This window comes from Limanda limanda, chromosome 2 (assembly GCF_963576545.1).
Source record: "Limanda limanda chromosome 2, fLimLim1.1, whole genome shotgun sequence".
Lineage (NCBI taxonomy): Eukaryota > Metazoa > Chordata > Actinopteri > Pleuronectiformes > Pleuronectidae > Limanda > Limanda limanda.
The window spans coordinates 9,213,017-9,234,514 of record NC_083637.1 but is presented as its reverse complement, the minus strand read 5'-3'; the positions used below and the strand labels follow the sequence as shown (position 1 = coordinate 9,234,514).

Below are 21,498 nucleotides of genomic sequence, written 5' to 3'. Positions count from 1 at the left end.
TTTATGCAAAATAATATTTCTGTAACTGTTTTCAATGAGAGACAAGAGTTTTTCTTGCTGAGCTTCAAGTTTGGGGATATTTACTGACTTTGCACTTACAGAAATTCTAGATGAGATTCTTCCATGGTTGGAAGAATATTTGAGGATTCAGGATACCACCTTCAGAGCAGCAGTTGTGTGTTTTCATTTGTGTTTCACCTGACGACTGACTATGTGTGTGTGATCACATAAGAGAGACAAACTGGTGCTGAGCTACATTATGAGAAGTCAGAGCGAACGTTCGGTTTAACTAAACCAAGAAATGTGCAGACCTGGAGAAAACATGATCCATTCACAGAAGAAACATCAGATCACGTCAGCGTTTGTTGTTTCAGATGCATTCAATGCTTTTCTTTCAGAGCATTAGCGTTGTGTATTAGCCTACACTCTACAGTATATAGGAAGAATCTCCTACGTGTACATCTACTCCATGATAATATGGAGGAGTTCTATGACATTTACAAACTACTGACACGAGGTACGACAAGTACAACACACTGTGCGCATATAATCTGTGATTTTATATATATATATATATATCCTATATATACCAGGGTTTTTTAAAAAGGGATATTTTCTGTTATGATCAGAATTCGTCTACATCTTCTTCATGCAGAACCAAAGAATATATTCTCCTTCGCCTGCTGGTCCAAGGCCACTGCAAGTTCTGAGCTGAGGTATCGAACAAAGGAAACACGACAAAACTGAAAGACGGCGTTTAGAGCAGCAAGTTACATTTTCTATAAATCAGAAAAAACCCTGAATCAAAAGACACTGAAGCTCAGGTTCAAACTGTCAGAGCGAATTAGCAGCATACCACAGACAGAAGTGTTCAACAGCGTCACGGACACTAACACAGACAGGATGCAGACGGCTAAGCAGGCAGAGAGGCTCCTGGGTAGAAAACACCAATTTGCCATTTGTCAGTTAAATTAATACGCCCCCCCCTCCTCCCCCAATCAGAGAAAAGAAGGAAGTGGTGAATGAACAAAATGTGGTGGAGTTCATTGCATCTTGCTCTTTGCAGTTCGTAAACCGAACGCAGAGTCGGTTACGAAGCATCGAGGTGAGATCGTCTTTTGTCTTTTGCATCAAATGAACATGAGACGTCAGGAGATGAGTTTAAATGGAGCTCGAGGGGGAGGAGTCTCCACTGGGCCGGGGGTTTTATTTCCAGCCCGGTTTCGCGCTCCTGCTCGGCGTCGTCACCGACTTCTCAGAAAAGCTGCTCGTCTTACGATGATCCTCGCGGGATGGAGGCGGGGTCTCGCTGCGATAGGAGCTCCGACTTGTGGCCCTCACGCTTTGCACTCGCCGCAGGTTTGTCCCTTGCGGCCGCTCCTCGCCGGCGTGAACCGTGGGCGACAACCTGTTCTGCTTCACGGAGGGCTGGCGACCTACGAGCGAGGGGCTGCGAGACGGCGTGGAGGGGACGGAGGGGGGGGCCAGCTCGTTCTTGGTTCTGGAGGTGGAAGCCACGGTGTTTCGGGCGAAGCTGGGGACATCGGAGGTGTTCTTTACGCTGAGGGCGTGCGAGCTGCTGTTCTCGGACGAAGCTCCGCCCTGAACCTGAACCTGAACCTGAACCTGAACCTGAGCCAGCGCCTGAGCGTGAGCCTGAGCCAACGCTCTCATCGTGGAGCGGCACATCTTCTCCTCGGGAACAGGCTTGGGGATGTTCCTCAGCGGTTTGGCGCTCGGCTTGTGGAGGGCGGCCTTCCTCGGCATCGCATCGCGCGCCCACCTTGAAATGCCAGCGGTGAGGCCGCCTCCCTTCTGAGCTTTGGTCTCATCGGGCGGCAGACTGGAGGGTCGAGGAGGTCGTGTTGCCTTCACGCTCCTCCCTCTCGCTGGCGTGCTGTGGTCCCGGAGAGGACGGTGCGACTCCCCGCTCTCATTCGCCAAAGTTCTCTCTGGGCACTTGCCGCCACCCGTCCTGGTGGGCTTGCTGATGGGCACCACCTTCCTCATGCCCTGGCTCTCGCTGCTCGTGAGCGTTCGCACCACACGAACTCCGCCGCTCTTTGCAGCTTTGTTAGCTCTACTCTTTGCTGGCACCGGTTTTCTGCTGCTCTGTTCATCTTTCACTGCACCTGGTTTTCCCTCGGCCGTGTCGCAGCTCTCCGTGTCCCACTCCTCTGTCGTCAAAGACGTCGTCATGGAGGTTGTGTCCACAGATTTCGGCGCCGACAGCTCATTGGTGGAAACAGACTGGTTGCTGGGAGACTCTAAGTTCGACGACAGAGAGCTTGGATCTTGCTGGCTCTCCTGATCTTTGTTGCGGTCCGGCGTTTTGAAATGACTCCCCTCTTTATTTAGAGATGAGCTTTCAGCCTCAGAGTAATCCAGAGCGATGGAGCAGTCTGTCTCTGTACATTCGAGTACGTAAAACACTGGCTTCCTATTGGATAGTGAGGAATCGAGCGGGAGGGGTGTGTCACAGGTGGTAGAGGAAACGGTGCTGTTGCTCTCTTCTTCAGGAGAAGACCCGGCCTGTGTGGGAGGATCCGGTTTACTCTCCCATGCTTCCTTGGGATCTGCTCCTCTCTCTAAGAGTTTATCACCTGGAAAGTTGTCCAGACTGTTGGGGGGTATCCGTCTCTCCTTTTCCAAATCTGTCACCACTAAATCCCCCTGATTGACAAAGTGCATGTGATTACTGTTATTGTCCGGACCAGGTAGCTCGAAGGCCTGAGGAACTCGGATTAAAGTGTGTTTCTCCACGCTGACGTTCATGTGGCTGAGAATTGTAGGGCTGGGCTTCTGAAAGACACAGAAGGATCGCGGCAGAGCGCTGCCTTCAGACACGGACAAGTACTGATTGTTGCTGTCGCGAGGTTCCTCGTTACCATTCAACCCAGAAGAGGAGAACCTGGCCAGTGGGCTGATTGGTTCAGTTTGTGCACACGGAGACGTCGCCAGTCTGTCTAACTCGCGGTTGTCATCCTGCACCGAGATCCAGGGGGTCGTCCTCCGCTGCACGGGCCGGCCCGACCGCGGGAGGCTGTTAAACTTGGAACAGTCGGCGGGATTCCCGGCGCCGCCAAGCAGCTCAAGGTATCCCTGGAGTTCGCGGTCCGCTATGGAGGTCATGGTATGCCGGTGGCGGCGGGCGCTGGCAGAGCGTCCCAGCGGGGTGTGTGGACTCTGAGACCTCTGCTGGAAGAAGTCCAGGAGGCCTTCCTTGGTGAGCATCTCCACGTCGCTCTCACTGCTGCTGCGACCGAATCCACCGCTGGGATCCGTACCCGACCACGTTAAACGCTTCTCCTCCAGCTCTCTCAGACGCCGCTGTCGGGCCACTTCCTTCACCTCGCGATCCAAGTTGTCCTGAGAGAATAATGGAGAGAGTCAGGCAGGCAAATACACGAATAAATCAAATCAAATGAGAAGAATAGAACATTTGAAAGTTTTTACCTCAAAATGTCCAATTTCAACAAAGACCTTACTCTCTTTAGTTTTCCATCAATGTTATGTTCACAAGTTGGAAGTTAAAACTGCAACAACTGTTCATTTCTGTTTGTCTTTACAATTAAGTTGCCTAATATGGTCGTTTCCTTAAAACCTGTGTACTTACATTTCTGGCCCAATCTTTTTAGGAAAGATTCCATGTTTCCCGAGCTCACCAATCAACGTAGATAACAAACTTTGTAATAAGTACTCAGACCCAACTGACCTTGACAGCTTTCTTGAACTTAAAGCAGAAGTCCTGAAAGATGCGGAAACACTCGTCCAGCTTGAACGTGTCCTTGTCCTCACAAAAGAAGTCGATGAGATGGTTTCCTTCTTTACGCAGCTCCAGCCTCCGTCTCTTCAGGTCCTGAAGAGTCTCTGCTGAACTCTGAAACACACATTTTTTAAATGTGATACACTCGCATGACATTATCTATAGCGCTTGAATCAGCAGCTGCAGAAAGGCCCGATGGCCTGGATCCAACTTCCTGAGTGTGTGTGTGTGTGTGTGTGTGTGTGTGTGTGTGTGTGTGTGTGTGTGTGTGTGTGTGTGTGTGTGTGTGTGTGTGTGTTGCTGCTTCACCTGCAGAAACGGCTCCAGCTGCTGCAGCAGCACCTGATCTCCTTGAACCTTTTCCTCGAGAGTTTTAATCCGAACGTATAAAGAGGAAAACTCCACCTCGATGTTTTCCACCGAGATTCTACAGGAGAATATCACAAAAGACAGATTGCATTTCGTGAGAATCATGTTCCTGTCTGTAAAGTGTCCCTGTAGAACAAGTGAATGTGACAACAATCTGCTGACATCACTGTCAGACTGTCATCTGTTCTGTGTGAAAACATGGCCGCTGAGAGAAATGCGTGAACACATCCTGAGGGAGGAAGAGAGGAAGGGAGGGAGGGAGGAGAGATCTTGGTGCAGGAGCCACGCAGAGATGACCTTGTGAGGCTGACGGAGCTCGACAGCCTCTTTAATCCCACTGCACTCCCGACATGATGTGAGACGTCAGCAGGAGGAAGAACAAGGCTGGAGGAGGTTTAACTGCCATTGATGTCATTAATTGATACGTCTACACATTTATCACAGTCAGAATCCATGTGTGTCGCCCAACATTGTTCAAGACCTAACGTTAAAGAGTTTGTTTACCTGGCCGCACTCTGAACATCCTGAAGTTTCTCTGGGAACTTGAGCAGGTTCTCGTCTTTTTTCTTTGCCTCCTGTGAGAGGAGAACACGTTACACACTGTTGTGATACTGCACAAGGTAAAGTGACGTCACTGCTGTGTGAGGTACCGCTCTTCGTCTGGTTGTGCAACAGCCTGAGCCGTCCTGTCACCAGCTGCTGTCCACCTGCCTGCTGTACCATTGGTGATTGGTCACTGTTAACCTCAAGCACCACTGTTGTGTAAGATTTTGAATGAAACTAATTATCTGTGGCTGCCAAATACCTGCAATTTCAAATATTTCCAATATATGCAACTGTTCAGTTTACTAAGAGGTTAACTTAGTTTAACCTCAGTTGACAAGTCACCAGAGTTACTTTTACACACAACAACACACACACACAGCTGTTTTCCTTGTTAATGAATATTAACGGTCACCGCCTATTCCAGAAAATCTCTGCACCTTAGCACTGTACATGCCCATAACTCTCTCACTGTATATATTGTTTCGTTTTATATTGTTTTATATATATATATATATATATTGTTGTTTAATGTCTGATTGTTATTTATGTGCACCAACCACACCAAGGCAATTTCCTGTATGTGCAAATATACTTGGCAATTAAAAGAATACTGATTCTGATTTTCCTCCATATTTTACAGTTCTATATTATTTTGGGAGTTTTGACTGCTTGAACTAGTAGATCTGTAGCTTTTTAAACCTTGTGTAATGTCTGTGTTGTCTCGTTTATCCTCGTAATACAGTGGAGGTTTAAGGTTAATGCACCCTAACAAGTAAACCTGCAACATCCAGCAACTGTGTGAAGCTAAACATCACATTTCATGTCGTTCAATAGTTCAAGTGTTGATTTAACTCCATGGTAATCACCATAGCTCCTTTCTGCTGTGTTGTATAGGATTACAGGACAAGATAGCACAGGCCCTAATGGCGGTGAGTGCATCGTATTGTTCAAGTGCAGCTTTCACTAACCATGGCGACGAAGTGCAGCAGGTTCATCCCCGGCTTGTTGGCCTTGGTGTCGGCCAATGAGAGGAGGGAGGAGAGTTTGAATCCCACAGCGTTTCCTGCGTATCCACCCTGAGGATCACAGAGGAACAATGGAGACGTGTCAGAAAAGCATGACGAGAAGATTGGAGGAAAAGTGTGGTTATATTCTATATTTCCATCTTGACAATCAATCACATGAAAAGACCAAAACTAACAGTGAAGTCATCCTGCTAAACTCTATTGTTTATGGGTCATTTTGTTGATTCCCATTCCTAAAAATCTCCACTGTTGAAACTTTATAACTTACAGACATGTTTCACAGTGTTGGTAGTTGTCAATGATAAAATAATAGAATAACAGCAGCCGTGTTAACTGGACATATGTGACAGTGCTTATGTACGACATAATAAAATGACCTTACAGCATTCATGATGTTCCCGGCCTGCAGCACCAGATGAAGGATGGCATGAAGCTCCTCACAGCTCAGCAGCTCTACAGGACCAAATCAATACAGACATAATTAGAGAATCCAGAGAAGATCATAGCAAAGGAAACATTATTTTATTTTCATTCCCAAATACTACACCAGAGCAAATGGCTGCAATAACAATAGCCCATCTTCAAATGTAGTTAAAGTTACTTATGGATTTTGACCATTTGTACCTTTAGTGCAGACAGACACCTTCTATAAAATGGTGTCATAAAAAGTTCAACTCAATTGACCTGATGCAGTGTGGAAGTAAGAGCCCTGCAATGCAGTGGGGAACAAATTGTGCTGTAGAAGAGAAGGTTTAAGAAAAATCCAATAAAGCTCAGAGACGCAGACTCAGCTGAAATGACCCTGAGGCTCAAGTGATGAGAAAAAAGAAGTGGTTTATTATTTTCAGTTTCTTGCTCATAAACTTCCCCATGTTAGTGGATGAGACATGTGCCAAATTAAAACTAAATCTAAATACACGCAATGATTGACGGCTGAGACCAACTCCGGCTCCAAATGATGTCATTGATTCAATAGGCCAGGGTCCACATTTTTAGGCAAAATTTCTGCCTTCAATATTAATAACAACTTTTATGATCATTTCTAGTACAGTTAACAATTTAAACCACATGTAAAAGGAATTGCAACATTTCCATCATGTCTTTAAGAGCATCATTTCAGTGCTAAGACGACTCAGCCTTCTCTTTCCACTGCGTCACCTCATCACCGGATCTCAGGTGACACATTCCTTCTTTTAGTGTAGCGCCTCTGACAGCTCAAATATCTGGGTCACATGTCCCCGAGTGCACGTGTCGGAGCGTACGGAGGCGGCAGAGCTCGCGTCTCCTCACCTTTAGTAGCGACGCGGACGGCATCGATCTCGCGGCTCATCACGGCGCAGGAAGGGACGAACTCTTCGTGGAGGACCATGGCCTCGATCCGGACCTCGAACCTGTCGGGAACAGAGCCGAGCACGGGTTAAAGCTGCGATGGCTCCACAGAGAGCTAGAAACATTATTATCCTTTAAACACTTTACACATGAAACTCTGCAGGCTTTCTTGCTTTGATGGTTTTTTTGTTTCTTTCATAATATCCGTAGAAACCGGCTCATGTATGAGTCCAGACAATCATTCCATTATTTCCCCCGTAACACAACCCCAGTATTGACGACCTCGCCACGAGACTTCTATTACAACTTTAATTGCTTTGTTAAAACCCCCATGCTGTTGGAGAAAAGGCAATGTGAGGGGATTAAGATTAGTTAGGGTTAGGGTTAGGGTTAGGGTTAAGTTTGTAGCAGCAGAACTTTAATCTGTGCAGGTATAGGGTCAAAAAGAGGGTGAAATCTCCGGGGACATTGGATTTCCCTCCTACATACAAATATAACGCTCTTACATTAACACATGAGAAGAAGGAGATCAGTTCAAGCTAAACAAACAAATTAAGAGACACTTAACAGCTCACACCCTTCATCTTTCAACGACTGTCAAACCAGTGATTCCACATTTCCGTTTAATAGAAGCTCCACCGCAGAAATCCACTCACCGTGGCACCTGGATCAGGAGGAACATAAAGGAATCGACCAGCGTCAGCTTGTCTGGGTCGCCTGTAAACATCTGCAGCTTCTTGATCTGTGGACAAAACAAAGGGATAGGGGAAGCTCAGCGAACTCTAGTGTCTACAGTCCATATAAACTCTCTTCTGTCATCAGTTTACTAAAAACGTCATTCTATTCAGATTTGGTTTAAAGGCGTCACCCACATGCACAAATAAAATGGTCAAACACAGACCTCCTCTGCCTCAGGAAGCAGCTTCAGCAGGTCTTTGAGCAGCTCCGCCCCGTAAGTCTTCCCTTCTCCTCTGCGAATGTCTTCCACAATGGAGCGGTTGGACCTGGAAATCAGATGACTCATTTTAATCAGGGTTCCATGATGAATAGCGCAGGTGCTCTCTTTTATTGGCTTCCTCCCATTTGTTTGCAAAGACACTAAATGCACCTGTTCTTCACAGAGAGAGAGAGATGTTCCTGTCCGGCTTAGTTTTAATAACAAACCCCCAAAAAATACTGACAAAGACAACGTTACGGACGATAATAAAATCAGTACATACAGATTTTTATGACCTTGTAAACTCAATTTCTCAAATGAATTCATCACCTATTCTCAGTCAAGTCTTATTTCTTCCACTTTCACACTCAGTCATCACACATTCGGGCCTGTGGCGCTGCAACACAACACCTGACTACATCACTGTAATAAAAGAAGAGTTCAGTAATCATAAACCTCACCACACAATGCCACCCAGTTATTTATATGACCTTTATGAGGCGTGTATTGTTTAGACTCATGCTCATCCAGCTCCCAGGGCCACGGTTTATAGGTTTATAGTTTCTGGGATCTCATCACTGTCTAAGATAATCTGGCATTTTGCTTCCTCCCTGTGCCGTGGGTCTTGGTGCAGTCAGAGGTAAATACTGTCTATGCTTGGAAAGTATAGAATTGCAAACTGGTATCGCATTAAATCTAGAGATGTTACGATAACAGCATCGGCAATGCTAGGACGGTATTTGGAGCGTTAACAAGTCTATGTACTGATCTGACATTAGTCTTTAAAGTATTTCATTTCACCCAGAGGAAAGACCACTTGTCGTTTCCCGGGGGTTACTTCTTTGCCATAAGTACCGTTTTTTAGAAAGTTAAGGAAGATTAGATTTCTGCTAGTGTTGTGTTTTATGGTGTATGGTATGGTGGGTTAGAGGAGCGGCACATGTGTCCATCTCAAGAAAGAGCACCGGTTCACCAGGGCAATGGGACAAAAGAACAAACTGTGGCAGCAAAGTTTGGAAACATAGACATTGACATAGACTGAAACAAAAAGATCTCTGTCACAGCTTAATCCTGAACACCTCCTTGAGAAAACATATAAGATTATCACAGACCCAACACGTCCACTTTTGAATTAAATGGATATTACGCTAGATAAACAATCGGACCAGTACTGACAAGTGTAAAAGACGTTTCAGTCATTAGAGGATTCTCCCTCTTTTATCTCTATTATTAATGTTTGTAGAGTTTAACTAATTTAAAGTGCATCTAAACCCATGTTATAATAACTGGGATAATACATAGAGACAATATAGGACAGAGGATGAACACACACGAGTGTTGAACTCAAAAGAAAAGCTAGTGATGTCACTGCTCATGCCCAAACAGCCTGGCAGTCAAATGTCATTGAAATAAAGTGGTGAGCCATGCAAATGCACAGAAATGTAAACAGACACCCGGCACACGCTTCCTACTTTCCTTCAGACTGGTTATGCAACCCAGTGATCCAGTCTGGCCGAGCTCACCTCGAGATTTCCTGAACCAATTAATTACAAACAATGGAGCTGAGGAAGCTTATTAGAACGACTGACACCGATTCTGACCCTAATCTCTTTCAGTTATGAAGGTTTTTAAAATGGAGGTTTTTTTTTCCTCAGCGAAGCAGTAAAACACAAACTGAAAGAGATTTCATGATAACATCAGTGTAGAGACAATGGGACAGAAGAGTGAACCAGCTTAATACGCTATATTAAAAATGTACAACATGAGAAACCATAGTAAAAATCTGTCTTATACTTGAAATACGTCTCGTTCCCTGATATCAAATTACAGCGGGATCAATTATCCCAAAATGTCAGTTCTCCAATGTGATGAAGAAACAAAAGGTTAATCAGCACATTGACCTCCTCATAATGTCCAAATCTATCAAATCCTCCTCAGTACTCACTTCACCTCCTTCCCATCAGGAGCAGTAATCCTCATTCACGGCCTCAGGCTCCGCAGCACAACATCTCTAAACCAGTTACACAACAACTCTGAGTTTCATTACATTTCTCCCAGTGAAATATTATACTGTATAATGGATATGCACACAGGTGACTACACGACAACAAAACACAATGAATGACGATGCTTCCATACAGAGCACAGATGTTAATCCAAATGAACAGTCAACATAAGTCCTCCTGAATTGAATCAAGCGGCACCAAACTTTAAAAATTCAGATATCAGTCCACAAGCGATTCCCTGGGAAATTGACGAAAATGTTACAAAATAGAGCCTGATCATTAACATTTTTTTCCTGTGAAAATTTAACCTGTTCTTTCTCGGCCCGTGTCTCATCCTTCCACCAAATTTCATAGAAAAACGTTCAGTAATTTTTGCTAAATCCTGCTGATAAACAACAGAAAATTGTTCTGTCTTCGAATTGCAACAGGTTCATAATTCATCGTAATTAACGCTCATGGTTAGACAGTGAGTGCACAACGTTGTCCCTCTAGTATCTTCGTTGTGTTAGAGGTGTTAAAAACATGCAGAACAAATCACCTTATAACTCAAAGCCCTCAGTGTGTAAGTTGTCGTTGTGTGTGCGACAGTTACTGTAACTTTCCAAACCTGACAAACTGACGTTTACACCCACGTCACGCTTGGTCTGACCAGCTGAGTGGAGGTCAGTGAGTAGAGTCAGGGTTTGAACTTTTCTCTGTGTTTGTACAACAGTACGGACGACTTCCAGGGGACACTGTCTCTAAGTGTGCTCCCACATCCCCCCCCCCCTCTAGCACCAGCTGCCTCTTCACTCTGCCCTTGAATGTGTCCGTTCGGAACAAAACACAAAGTACAAACCGGTTGTTTCACAGCCCTTCGCTGAAGAATCTCTACCAAAGTGGGTTGGATTTCTTCTGGCAGCTGCCCAGTAAGCCTCAGTGACCCACAGTTACCCATAACACCTTCCATCGGGTGGAACTGTCTTTTTTAGAGATAATAATTCTACCAGCCAGCAGAGTGGTGCAGTGGTGCAGTGGTTGAACCTCACAGCAAAAAGGTTCTTGGTTTGAACCCCAGTTCTTTCCTGTTTTCTCCGGCTTACTCACAAATTCCAAAGACTAAATTGACCATGGGTGTAACTCTCAGAGTGATGATTGTTTGATTCTGTGTGTCTGCCCTTTAAAACACTGCCGACCTGTTCAGGATGAACCCTTACCCAATGTCAGCCGGAACCACAAAACAATTAACATTGGTGTTCACTTAAATTTGTCCCCCTGTGAGAACATATTCCACGGAGCTTTGTAAACACAGCTCTGCTCTCACGCAGCGATGCACAACTTACTTCTTGAACTGCTTCAGGAAAATGCCGATATTCATCCCCCGCTTGGAGTCAAGAATGCTGATCTGAAAATAAAAATGAAAGACACCATTAGTCATTAGGCCGGAGCTGTAATTGGGCAAAAGCCTGGAAACAGGAACAAACGTCCCTGCACCCCCACCCACCACCCAGAGTCACCCTGTGGGATACAGACATTCCACCTGGCAACGTGCACTTCACTGCTCCCTCATTAACAAAAGGCTTGTATGTACAGCGCGTACAGTACATTTAAAAAAAAAAGGCTCCATCACAAGAACTAATTATAGCTTTTAAAAAGAAATTAGACGCTTCAAAGAAACCACACATACTGAAGTTCACATCTACATAAACACAATGTAACACACTGCTCAATAATATAGGGTTGAAATAATACGTTTATCCATCGGTTAATTACTTAAGTACAAGAACTTTGATTCTATTGATATTCTCAGTCTTCAGTTTGTTGGATAAAAATGGAATTAATCAAAATGTAGATAATTATAAGCTGCAGCTCTAATAATAAACAGGGTCAAGATACAAAAAGACAAGTTACCAAATGATAATAGATGCTTCTGTGTGCAGAGATTGTGTTTTAACTTGAAACTCTCACAGGTGAGTTTCGTCACAACTGATCCCTGGAAACTGTGCAGACTTCTGCGTATCCTGATGCACATATTGCTTTACAGTTCACTCGTTACTCTCCAGGAGTACACAATGACACACACACACACCTTTATGCTCATTATGGACACACTCATTCATTAGTCTCAGAGAAAAAGCTGTAACTTAGCACCGTTATCTAACCTGTCCCTGCAGGGATCTCACACAATAGCAGGAGCCGTGTGCTGTGGCTTTGTGTGGTTCTGTATCTGGGACTTTGAATCCCAACAGACTGTTCCGGATCTGAAGAGACTAGAGCAACCTGCACATGTTTGCCAATGGTTTGTAGGTGTCACAGAGTCAGGTTTGTGTATTTACTGATGCTGAGGAGAAGGTGAATCTCATGGTTGTATGCCTCTGCTAACCAGTGAAGTTTCAATCTATATAATACATTTTCCAGATTCATATGAAGTCAATGTCTCCTTTGACCTTTTATCACTGAATTCTTTGAGTCTAAATGACAACTGGTCAAAATGAAGTCAAGGCAGACTTGTGATATCGTTTTCAAGAGGACAAAACATGTTTTGTGAGGCCACCACAACCTCGACGTCTGACCACTTAAATCTAATCAGTTCATCTTTGAGTCTAAGTGAACTTTTATGTCAAATTTGAAAGGATTCTCTTGAACCATTCTTAATGTCACGTAAGGTCATTTCAAACAGCAAAATGGGTTTTGTAAGTCAACCTTGACCTTTGGCCACCAAATTCTGATCAGTTCTTCCATGAGTTCAACTGATCATTTGCACCAAATATGGATTAATTTCCTCAAGGAGTTCTTGAGATATCGTGTTCACAAGGTAAACATTGTGCTTTGAGAGGTCACAGCAACCTGGACCTTTGTCCACCAAAAATCTAAATGAGTTCATCCCCAAGTCAAATTGAACATTGACTAAAATCCCTTAAGGAATTCTTGAGATATGTTCACAAGAATGGGACGGATGGACAACTCGAAAATATGATGCCTCTGTGTGTTGAATATATCACTTCCCAGATAAAAGGCCATTTAGTAGAAGGAAAAAACTTCCTTCACTCAAACTCATGAGAACCACTCACCTCATCCTTGCTGTTCTCCTTGAACGAGCGGGTTCGGGATACACGAGCCGACGTCCCGTTGGCCGGCGTCGCCCCTCGTACTCCGGACAGCGCCTCCTCCTGGTGGCCGAACAGCTCCTCCACGGAGCGGACGTCGATCTGGTACTGCTGCTGCCGCACCGCCATGGTCCAGATGTTGGGCTTCCCGTGCACCTTCTCCTCTGGGATCGGCTTCCAGAAGAAGCTGCGCACGCGTCGCTTCTTCCTGCCATTGTGGCCCGTGGTCGCTGGGGGTGGCGGAGGAGGTGGAGCGCCCGGGGGTGGGGGAGGAGGAGGGGGGGCCTGGCGCTTGGAGGTGTCCGGGCTGTCACTGAGGGAAGGTAAAGCGGAGTGTCCAGACATAGAGGACAGTTCAGAGGTGGTGATGGAGGAGGTGGTGCTGCTGCTCCCCTCACCGCTGCAGCTCTCGGGCTCATTGGCTGTGGACGGACAACTCATCACCAGCATCACAGTGATCGGGGGTCAGCACATGAGCTCGATGCTGAGAGAGAGTGGATGAGTAGTTCCTCTTTTTTGTTCATACAAGTAGTTAGTTTTCTTTCAGCTGCATCGGTCTGACGAAGGTGTCCCCTTCATCTAATCACAATGAAGGGAGCATGTCCTTTCATTCTGTCCGTCTCCATCACTCGGCTGGTCGTCCATTGTGCTGGGCGCTGTGCTTTGAAGGTTACCTCCCAGGGGGAAGAGGGCGGCGATGGCCATGGAGCTACGAGAGCAACAAAAAACAACACAGGACAGGATTATCAGGAGGCAGTCATGCAAACGGTCATGGACAATCTGAAATTAGGGGAAATTAAGGGATGTAGCAGATCAAAAGAGAAGGGGACCCCGGTCAAAGGGGCTCACAATAATTGTTTTCTATCTTTGAAGGGCTTTGAAGTGAGGCTCTGGAGTGGATAACGGACAGAGGACCTACGCACATACAACTTATGTTACACAATCGACAACTTACAATCCCTTGTTGCAGACTGTGAAGACATTGTAAGTGGAGCTTTGCAGGTTAAAGGTTCTAACCCTTTTCTCTTCTACCATGACTTTATTTACTAGTCTAGAGGACATTTTGGAATTATGTAAAACGATGGGTTAGGTCTCGAGATGGAAAAACGCCCTAGAGCACCAGGACATCCTAGTGTCATATGCTGAGTCATACTTCCATACTCGCATTATTTACAGCCAACTGTTGTGCTAGGCGTCTCCTGTGAGTGATTTACCACAACACGACCCTGTTGAATTGCATGTAACTCACCCGGGGGTATACTACAACGCAGTAACACCACTAAATCCACAAAAAAACCCTGTATTTTGTACACACATCGAAAACCATGTGTATTTATCAGAGTAGTTTTCCTGCATACCAGAGGATAAACAGAGGATAACCTGTTATACTAAGTGATTACTGACGATGTGGTAAATGAGTACCCAAAGCAGGTTTAAAGCCCATAGGCCCGGGTTAGGGATAGGGACGGAAGTACTTGAGTACACACACACACACACACACACACACACACACACACACACACACACACACACACACACACACCCCTTCTCTCTTTCTCGGCTGCTGTTGCTCTCAGTTGGAGGGAAGCTAGTTGTGTTACAGGACAACACATCACTCACTGCCACAGCACAGTGATCTGATACTTCACCGTCTGAACAATGACATGAAAATACGTTCTTACAAACTGCGGGAGACACTTCAGGTCATGTGGGTGAAGGCACATAATTTGGCTTCAAAGGAAATATCAAATATCAAATATCATTAAGAAGAGTCAGGCTTTTTTATCTTCAAGTCGTGAATCTCCTGACGTCTGCCTCTTACACAGCTTTCTAACGTATTTAGTGGTAATGTGGCATTAGTTAGCATAGCAGCCTTGTCCACGTGAGACCCAAAGTTTATTACTAGTTAATAAAGAAGAGGACGTCACAGATGGCCTCGTGTTGCCAGCGTCCACTTAGCTGTCCCGTCCTCAGAGCCGGACCCCACCGTCACTCATGTCTAATTCATGAGACTGTGAGAACATCTGACCTCACACCGAGGCGTCTGTCCCCGGGCTGTTGGAAATGTGGCTTCACTAACGCAGCTACGGAGGAAACTCAAGGGTACAAAGGGATTCAACTCCCGGCAAGGAAGCACTAACGTATATTTCCCAAAATGTCTCAATAATCCTTTAAAACTGATAATACACTTGTCCTGTAGAGTAGTTTTCCTGAGTGCATTGTATTTGTAATAAAACTGCTCTTGAGATATTCAGTTCCTTCATCGCTGCAGGAATCATCTCCTCAACAGTGATCGATTAGTGGTATTTATATTAGTTGTATTTCAAACCGGATAAAAGGGCGAGGGCTGTAAGGGACATCATTGTCTAACATGATTTACAGAGGAGGAAACACACCTCTCAGTAACACAACACAGACACGCCCTGAAGGGGGGGTGGGAGGGAGACACAGCCTCCAGATTCCTCACATCCACCTGCTGCTGTGAATGAACCCAGACACATTATGGGGGCTTCATCTTAAAGGTTCACCTGCTGTCCACCCCGAGGCGCTCCCGCTCCCATCAGTCTTCATTACCAACAGGGACTACCCCACCCTCACATCGCCCAAATTAACTAAGGTCAAAGTTAACATGAAGAAAGAAACGGTTTTCTGCAGCAGGGTGGGTGGGGCCCCACTCCGATAAAACTAAAGTACACGTCCTGACAGTCGGGACCCAAACTCAGACCAGGACACAAGCCGGTTTACAGTTATATTGACTACTGGGTCTGGTTATTGCCGTGGGATTCACATTTTAAAATCAATCACTTAACAGTTATTGTTTTGAGTAACTTATTCAATCACTTGGTCGACTATGAATCAGCAAATTGTGATGGTGTTGTTTTCAAATGTCTTGTTTGGTTCAACCATCAATCAAAACCAAGGATATTCAGTTCACTATCAAACTTAAGGAAGAAAAATACTAAGAAAATCATATTTTAGAATCTAAAATCAATTACCTGCCATTTTTGCTTAAAGAAATAATGGCTAAAACATCAATGGACTAATCGTTGATGTCACAATGGCTGAAACCAATGTTCAATGTTTGTAAATCCCGGTTTTATATTATCTCACAGAATAAAATGCCAATAAATTAGAGCTAACCAGCAACTTGTTGATGCACAAACACATCACAAATTAAGGAATGAATGAGGATCATTTCATACAGAGCAGAAAGGGTCATTAAGTAGTTTCATGATAAGGATCCCAGTCAATATCCCAAATCTGAAAACTTTGCACTTAATTAGGAAACATCTTATTTTCTTCATCCCTCCAGCAGAGTCCTGGAAACTTTCTTTTTACTATTTTACTAAGGAGGGTTTTTCAACATGTTCCTTATTTTTGTCTGAGAATAATTCATTACTATTGATGAAAAACAATAAAATAGGCATGTTTTGGAGACTGATATTTATATAAAAATCTGAAATCAGGTTTCCTAAGGCGACTGCTTTGGAGGTATGCGCTCTGTTGGGTGCTGTTCCACTGCGTCATCCAACTGCAGTTTCAAAATAGACTTCAGGTGATGCAGAGACTTCCGACAGCATCTTGTTCAATAAAAATCCATTATGCAAAACTGAAACAGATTTTAATCGGAGGTAACTGTCAACATGTTTCCAGGGAGCCGGCAATTCCAAAACAAACAAACTCTCATTGAGCTCACAACTGTGTAACACTGGAGGTCAAGGCGCCACTGGCTGCTAGAATAATCCCCTGTCGCTAACTTCCACTTCAATTTCCTCCAAGTCAGTGAAGCCCCTGCCGAGCGGAGGTCTTTCACCCACACCATAGGGGCAAAGAGGCGAGTTCACAGGGGATTTGGCGGATCCTGCTCCATCATCAGGACCATGGGAACGCTCGTTAGCAGAGAGCTCTGCGTAGGGCTCAGCGGGCGTCGCTGTCAGACCCCGTTTGTTTTTGCTCCCTCTGACCACCTTGATCCAAACTCGTCCAAAAGGGGGGGCAGGGGGTGAGGTAGTGACGGGACAGTTTGAAGCAATCAGATTTTCCTTTCCCACTCAAAACTGAAACACAAATATTTTGGTCTAGAGTTCTGCAACTACTCACCGTTTTTTGTGATAACTCATTTAATCTGCAAAAATGTCAAAACAGTGGTGTGAGACTTCCATCACAAGCTGGTCCCAGTGTGTCTTCATCAAATTGATTTGTCAGACCAACAGTCCAAACCCCAAAGAATGTGAAGAATGTTAAGCTCAAGATTTGTCCCTTCTGTGTACGTGCGCTTTGTCGAACCGTCCACGTACAGAACAGAGAAGAGAAAGTCCACTTGCGGAACTCTCTTCACAGCTTGGGTTTATCTCTGGGATTTCCATTTCTTTAGAATGGAGAGGGAACAAAACAGAGAACACAGGGTCGAGTTTACTCTCTGCATCACACACACACACACACACACATTCACACAACCCAAGCTCCTGATGCCCAGACACCAAAGACAAAAGAGCTGTGCTGCCAAAAGTCTCTCTTTCCAGACACAGAGGATATGAGATGACACCTCTGAGGTCCAGGCAGCAAACAGTCATGTTTACATCACAGCTCAGAGACTGCAGTTCATCACGTGGATGTGACAGGAGGCGACAGGCTGCAGCAGGATCACTACGCTGCTCTGTTACATAAAAGTGCACTTATGTCTCTTATGCGGTGTATGTTAGAAACATATGCAATTATGCATACAAATCTTTAGGCGTCACAATGCAACTAAGACACATGTCCATACAATGCAACTAAAGCCAGGATACTCCACATGTCTTCATTTGATTATTACTCATTCCCAGTATGACATTATTGAAGTGTGATCAGGAAGAGGTGGTGGACTAGTGGCGGAAACTTGGACTACTTGGACTACTGGCAGAGAGAGGGTCTCTGGTTCGATGCTGGTTCGACTCCACGGTTCGCATGAGTGTGTCTGTGCATGTTTGTGCATGTGTGTGGTATAAATAAAGTGTATCTTCTTCTTCTGAAATGATGGCAGTGTCTTATTCAGACTATTGTGCCAATCGGGTTAATATTGGAATATTGGTGTCCATGTAGTCCATGTCTTTTTAACGCCTTAATATAAATTGCTCCTCTCACAGTCCTGACAAAATGTGCTTCAGTTACAAAATATCAGATATCTGGTGAGCTCAAGGTCTTTTATCACCTGGTGCCACCGGTTATGTATTAGCACCAAAACACGTCAGAAAAACTTTAGTTCTGAAAACACAGCGGACAAGGAACCGATTATTCGAGTCCTGGATTTATTAAATATTTTCAGAGACTGAGCACTTGGTACCTTTCATTTCTGAGTGAACCCTAGCAGAACCTAAATTATTCATACGACCACATGAATAACGTAACCTCTCCTCCGACTGAACTGCAGCTGTCCTGAGCTGCAACTCACCTGTGTAAACTTATGGTTGAGTGAAATATTCATTGTGCAGGTAGCAACATGTACACAGCAGATTGGAGAAGGAAACTTTATGGAGAATCTCTCACTAAAGTCTGGACTGGTTTCAATGTGCTGTTCATTTGCTCTTTGCTTTCTGCTTTATTAGCTCATGTGATGTTCACCTGTGCAGATCAATGAGTTTAAACATTAACGAACACTAAACGCAGCCGTATCCCCTCGACGCAAACAAGGTAATCACCGTTTGGAGTCTGGATGAGCGATCACATCGAGGAACACGTCAGTTCTCTGTTCACTGGCTGTCAAATCAGATCCTCTTCATCTCCCTTAACTTCTGTTTAAGTTGTTTTTTCTGAGTTCGAGACCCTGCTCCTCACATACTTTCCAATCTTAAACATCACTATTTCAATCCCCACTGTAAAGCCATTTGTAAGTCCTTATTTTGATCTGTGATTGAAACAGTACAGCAGGTGACAAACTTCAAGATGGAGTGGGCAGATTAGATAAGTTAACAATTAGCCTACGTCCACTTAAGTCCTACTTAATGAGCAATGTTCTGCACGTCCAGGCCAGCCGCCTCCAAAACAAACAGCCGTGTGTGATACAGTCGGATTAAAGCGGCTCCAACAACAGTTTCTTCTTTCTCAAATCTGCTAAATCACTTTTAAGGAGATTATTACACGCTGTTACTTGTCTGGAGTGAGGAATGAATTCGTAATGCGGTCAAGGTACAGGACACAAACCTGCTGCCATGGGAAACTAAACCTGCCACACTGAGGTGACAGTGACCACTTCACAGGTCTCTCTGCTCAGGGTCAGACGAGGATGCACTCGGACGAATTTTAGCGTTGTACACGATATAAGATCAGATAGATTTCATTGTCCTGGTGGGAAATTTGCATAAAATGAAGAAATTCAAAATCAAGAAATACATTCCTCCATCACACGCTCATCTACATGGATGAAATTATGGTCAAGGTCAAAACAAAAAGGCTGCAAAATATGTTCCTCTGCTGTGACTCAGAATCAACCTGCGATTCACAGCCATTGAAATGAATTGGAAGCAATCTCCCTTCCATCTCTCTGCAGAGAAGCACACGGTGAGAGAGGAGCTGTCAGCTGGAGGTGAGGCCCATTAAGTCATAATGCAGCACAGATAACCTTGATTGTTTCCCCTCTTCCACCTCAGCATCTAGTTGTATGAATTATATTAATGAGAACCACTGGGCGATTCACATGTCCCATCTACTGTTAAGTAATTCAAGTTGTTAAAGTTCAGACAGAAGGAAAGTTGCCACAGGTCCGGGGAGGTATGTCTGAGCTTTGTTAATTGGCGAACCGGAGATTTATCCAAGTTCTTACGACAGAAATGTGGGTTTCTGGGTTATGCAGTTACGTCTGGAAAGTACAAAAGGCTTAGTTGGTTATTTGGGGCACTTTAAGATTTGATTAATTATAACGTCAAATAACTTTGACACTGTGTTCTGCTGTTTTTACTTTCAGGCTTCAGTAATGAGTCACAACAACTAGCTGCATGGCATCGTCTAAGGACCAAGCTTATTTTATTGGATATAACGGTGCTATTATATTCAGGAAAGTATTTTTACTAAATGAGATCTCAGGTGTCTGCTACAGTTGCTATGATACTGGCCTTTAAAAGATGAGTCTAAAGGAGTTTATATGATGCTTCATTTCACCAATTGATCAGCAACTAAATCTTGAGAGACACCAGAACATCAAGACAACAGCTAACATTTAACCACCTCCTTGTTAACAGTAACATCACATGCTATGGAAGGTGTTGGGTTTCATAATATCAACACACTTCTTTGACACATTTATCTCAGCCTGAAAGTAAAATGCACTGGTCTTATTTAAGCTCATTATAGGAAAAGATCACTTCACATTAAAACCATTCTACACACACAGAGATTCACTCCAAAAATAAGCTGACAGCAAAACTTGAAACTGTCTTGTAGCTGCAGTCTTTTTCACGGAGTCGCAGAGTCAGCGAGCGCCGGATTGGGTAAAGACCATGTGCAGATACAGCAGCCCCCAACACAACATATCCCCCGAGCTTAGCATAAACCTGCTAATGACAGCCTGTGTCTGAAACAAGTTTTTCAGATTCGAAAGATTTAAGCTGCCACTTTGCAGAGCACGCGAGCCTGACGCGTCAATGACTGTTTGAACCGGCTTCACACGGGTTTCGAGCTAAGACTAATATGAATGTGTATCTCTGCTGCAACCGAGGATCATATAATCTGATTCAAACAAACAACAAATCTGTTCATCCCCCTAGAAACTGACAAAGCAGAAAAAAATGTCCTTCAACGTCTCACTCAGTAAAAAGTTGTTGGTATCAGCAGCAGAGAATTTGATGCTGTCGTCGAAATAAATAAATCGTCACATCGGCTTCAAACTCCATCCACCACATATTTACATTTCTGCTGCAATGATATGTGGATTCATTGATTTGTTAAACAAGGGAAAACTAGTTAGCAACACTTTCGAGATGACGGATTAATAATCTTAGCCAGTTATTGGACAAAAATGCCACAATTTATAATCTCTTCTTGAAATTTGCTGCTTTTCTTTGTTTTATATCATTGTAAATGTTTTTGTAAATAATAACAAAAACATTCATATCTTCAGGACTTGGACTAAAGGCCAGACAAAAACAATTAGCTAAGAAAAGTGCCAGTAGACTTTTGGATAGGGTGATAAACTGCGATGGCCAAACTTTGAAAATAATACTCTACACCAAATGGCAGACAAAGTTAGTAAGTTAGTTGGTGAACATAATGGAGTATTTAGTGAAGCTAGTAGAGCTACGACAAGACTGAACATTGCTTAACTTCTGTGAGGCTACAACAATTTAATGTATTTTTATAATTTAATCCCTTTAGAAAGGAGGTAACGTTTTCGGCCCTTGATTGAATTTTAGGCGGCCGTTCTAAGTGTTTTAACTTACTTTATTCTTCTTTTATGCCCTTG

The 21,498-nt window shown here is 44.2% G+C and overlaps 1 protein-coding gene across 1 annotated transcript; it reads right to left on the bottom strand.

The window, feature by feature from the left end:
- Positions 1-1,206: 1,206 nt before the first annotated feature.
- fhdc1 (FH2 domain containing 1) lies at positions 1,207-13,514 on the bottom strand. Its single transcript, XM_061095409.1, has 11 exons — positions 13,029-13,514; positions 11,301-11,362; positions 7,937-8,039; positions 7,692-7,777; positions 6,997-7,097; positions 6,089-6,159; positions 5,650-5,757; positions 4,640-4,710; positions 4,076-4,193; positions 3,716-3,880; positions 1,207-3,369 (listed from the first exon to the last, which is right to left on the bottom strand). The coding sequence occupies exons 1-11, from the start codon at positions 13,512-13,514 to the stop codon at positions 1,207-1,209; spliced, it is 3,534 nt and encodes a 1,177-aa protein (XP_060951392.1).
- Between the last annotated feature and the right edge of the window lie 7,984 nt (positions 13,515-21,498).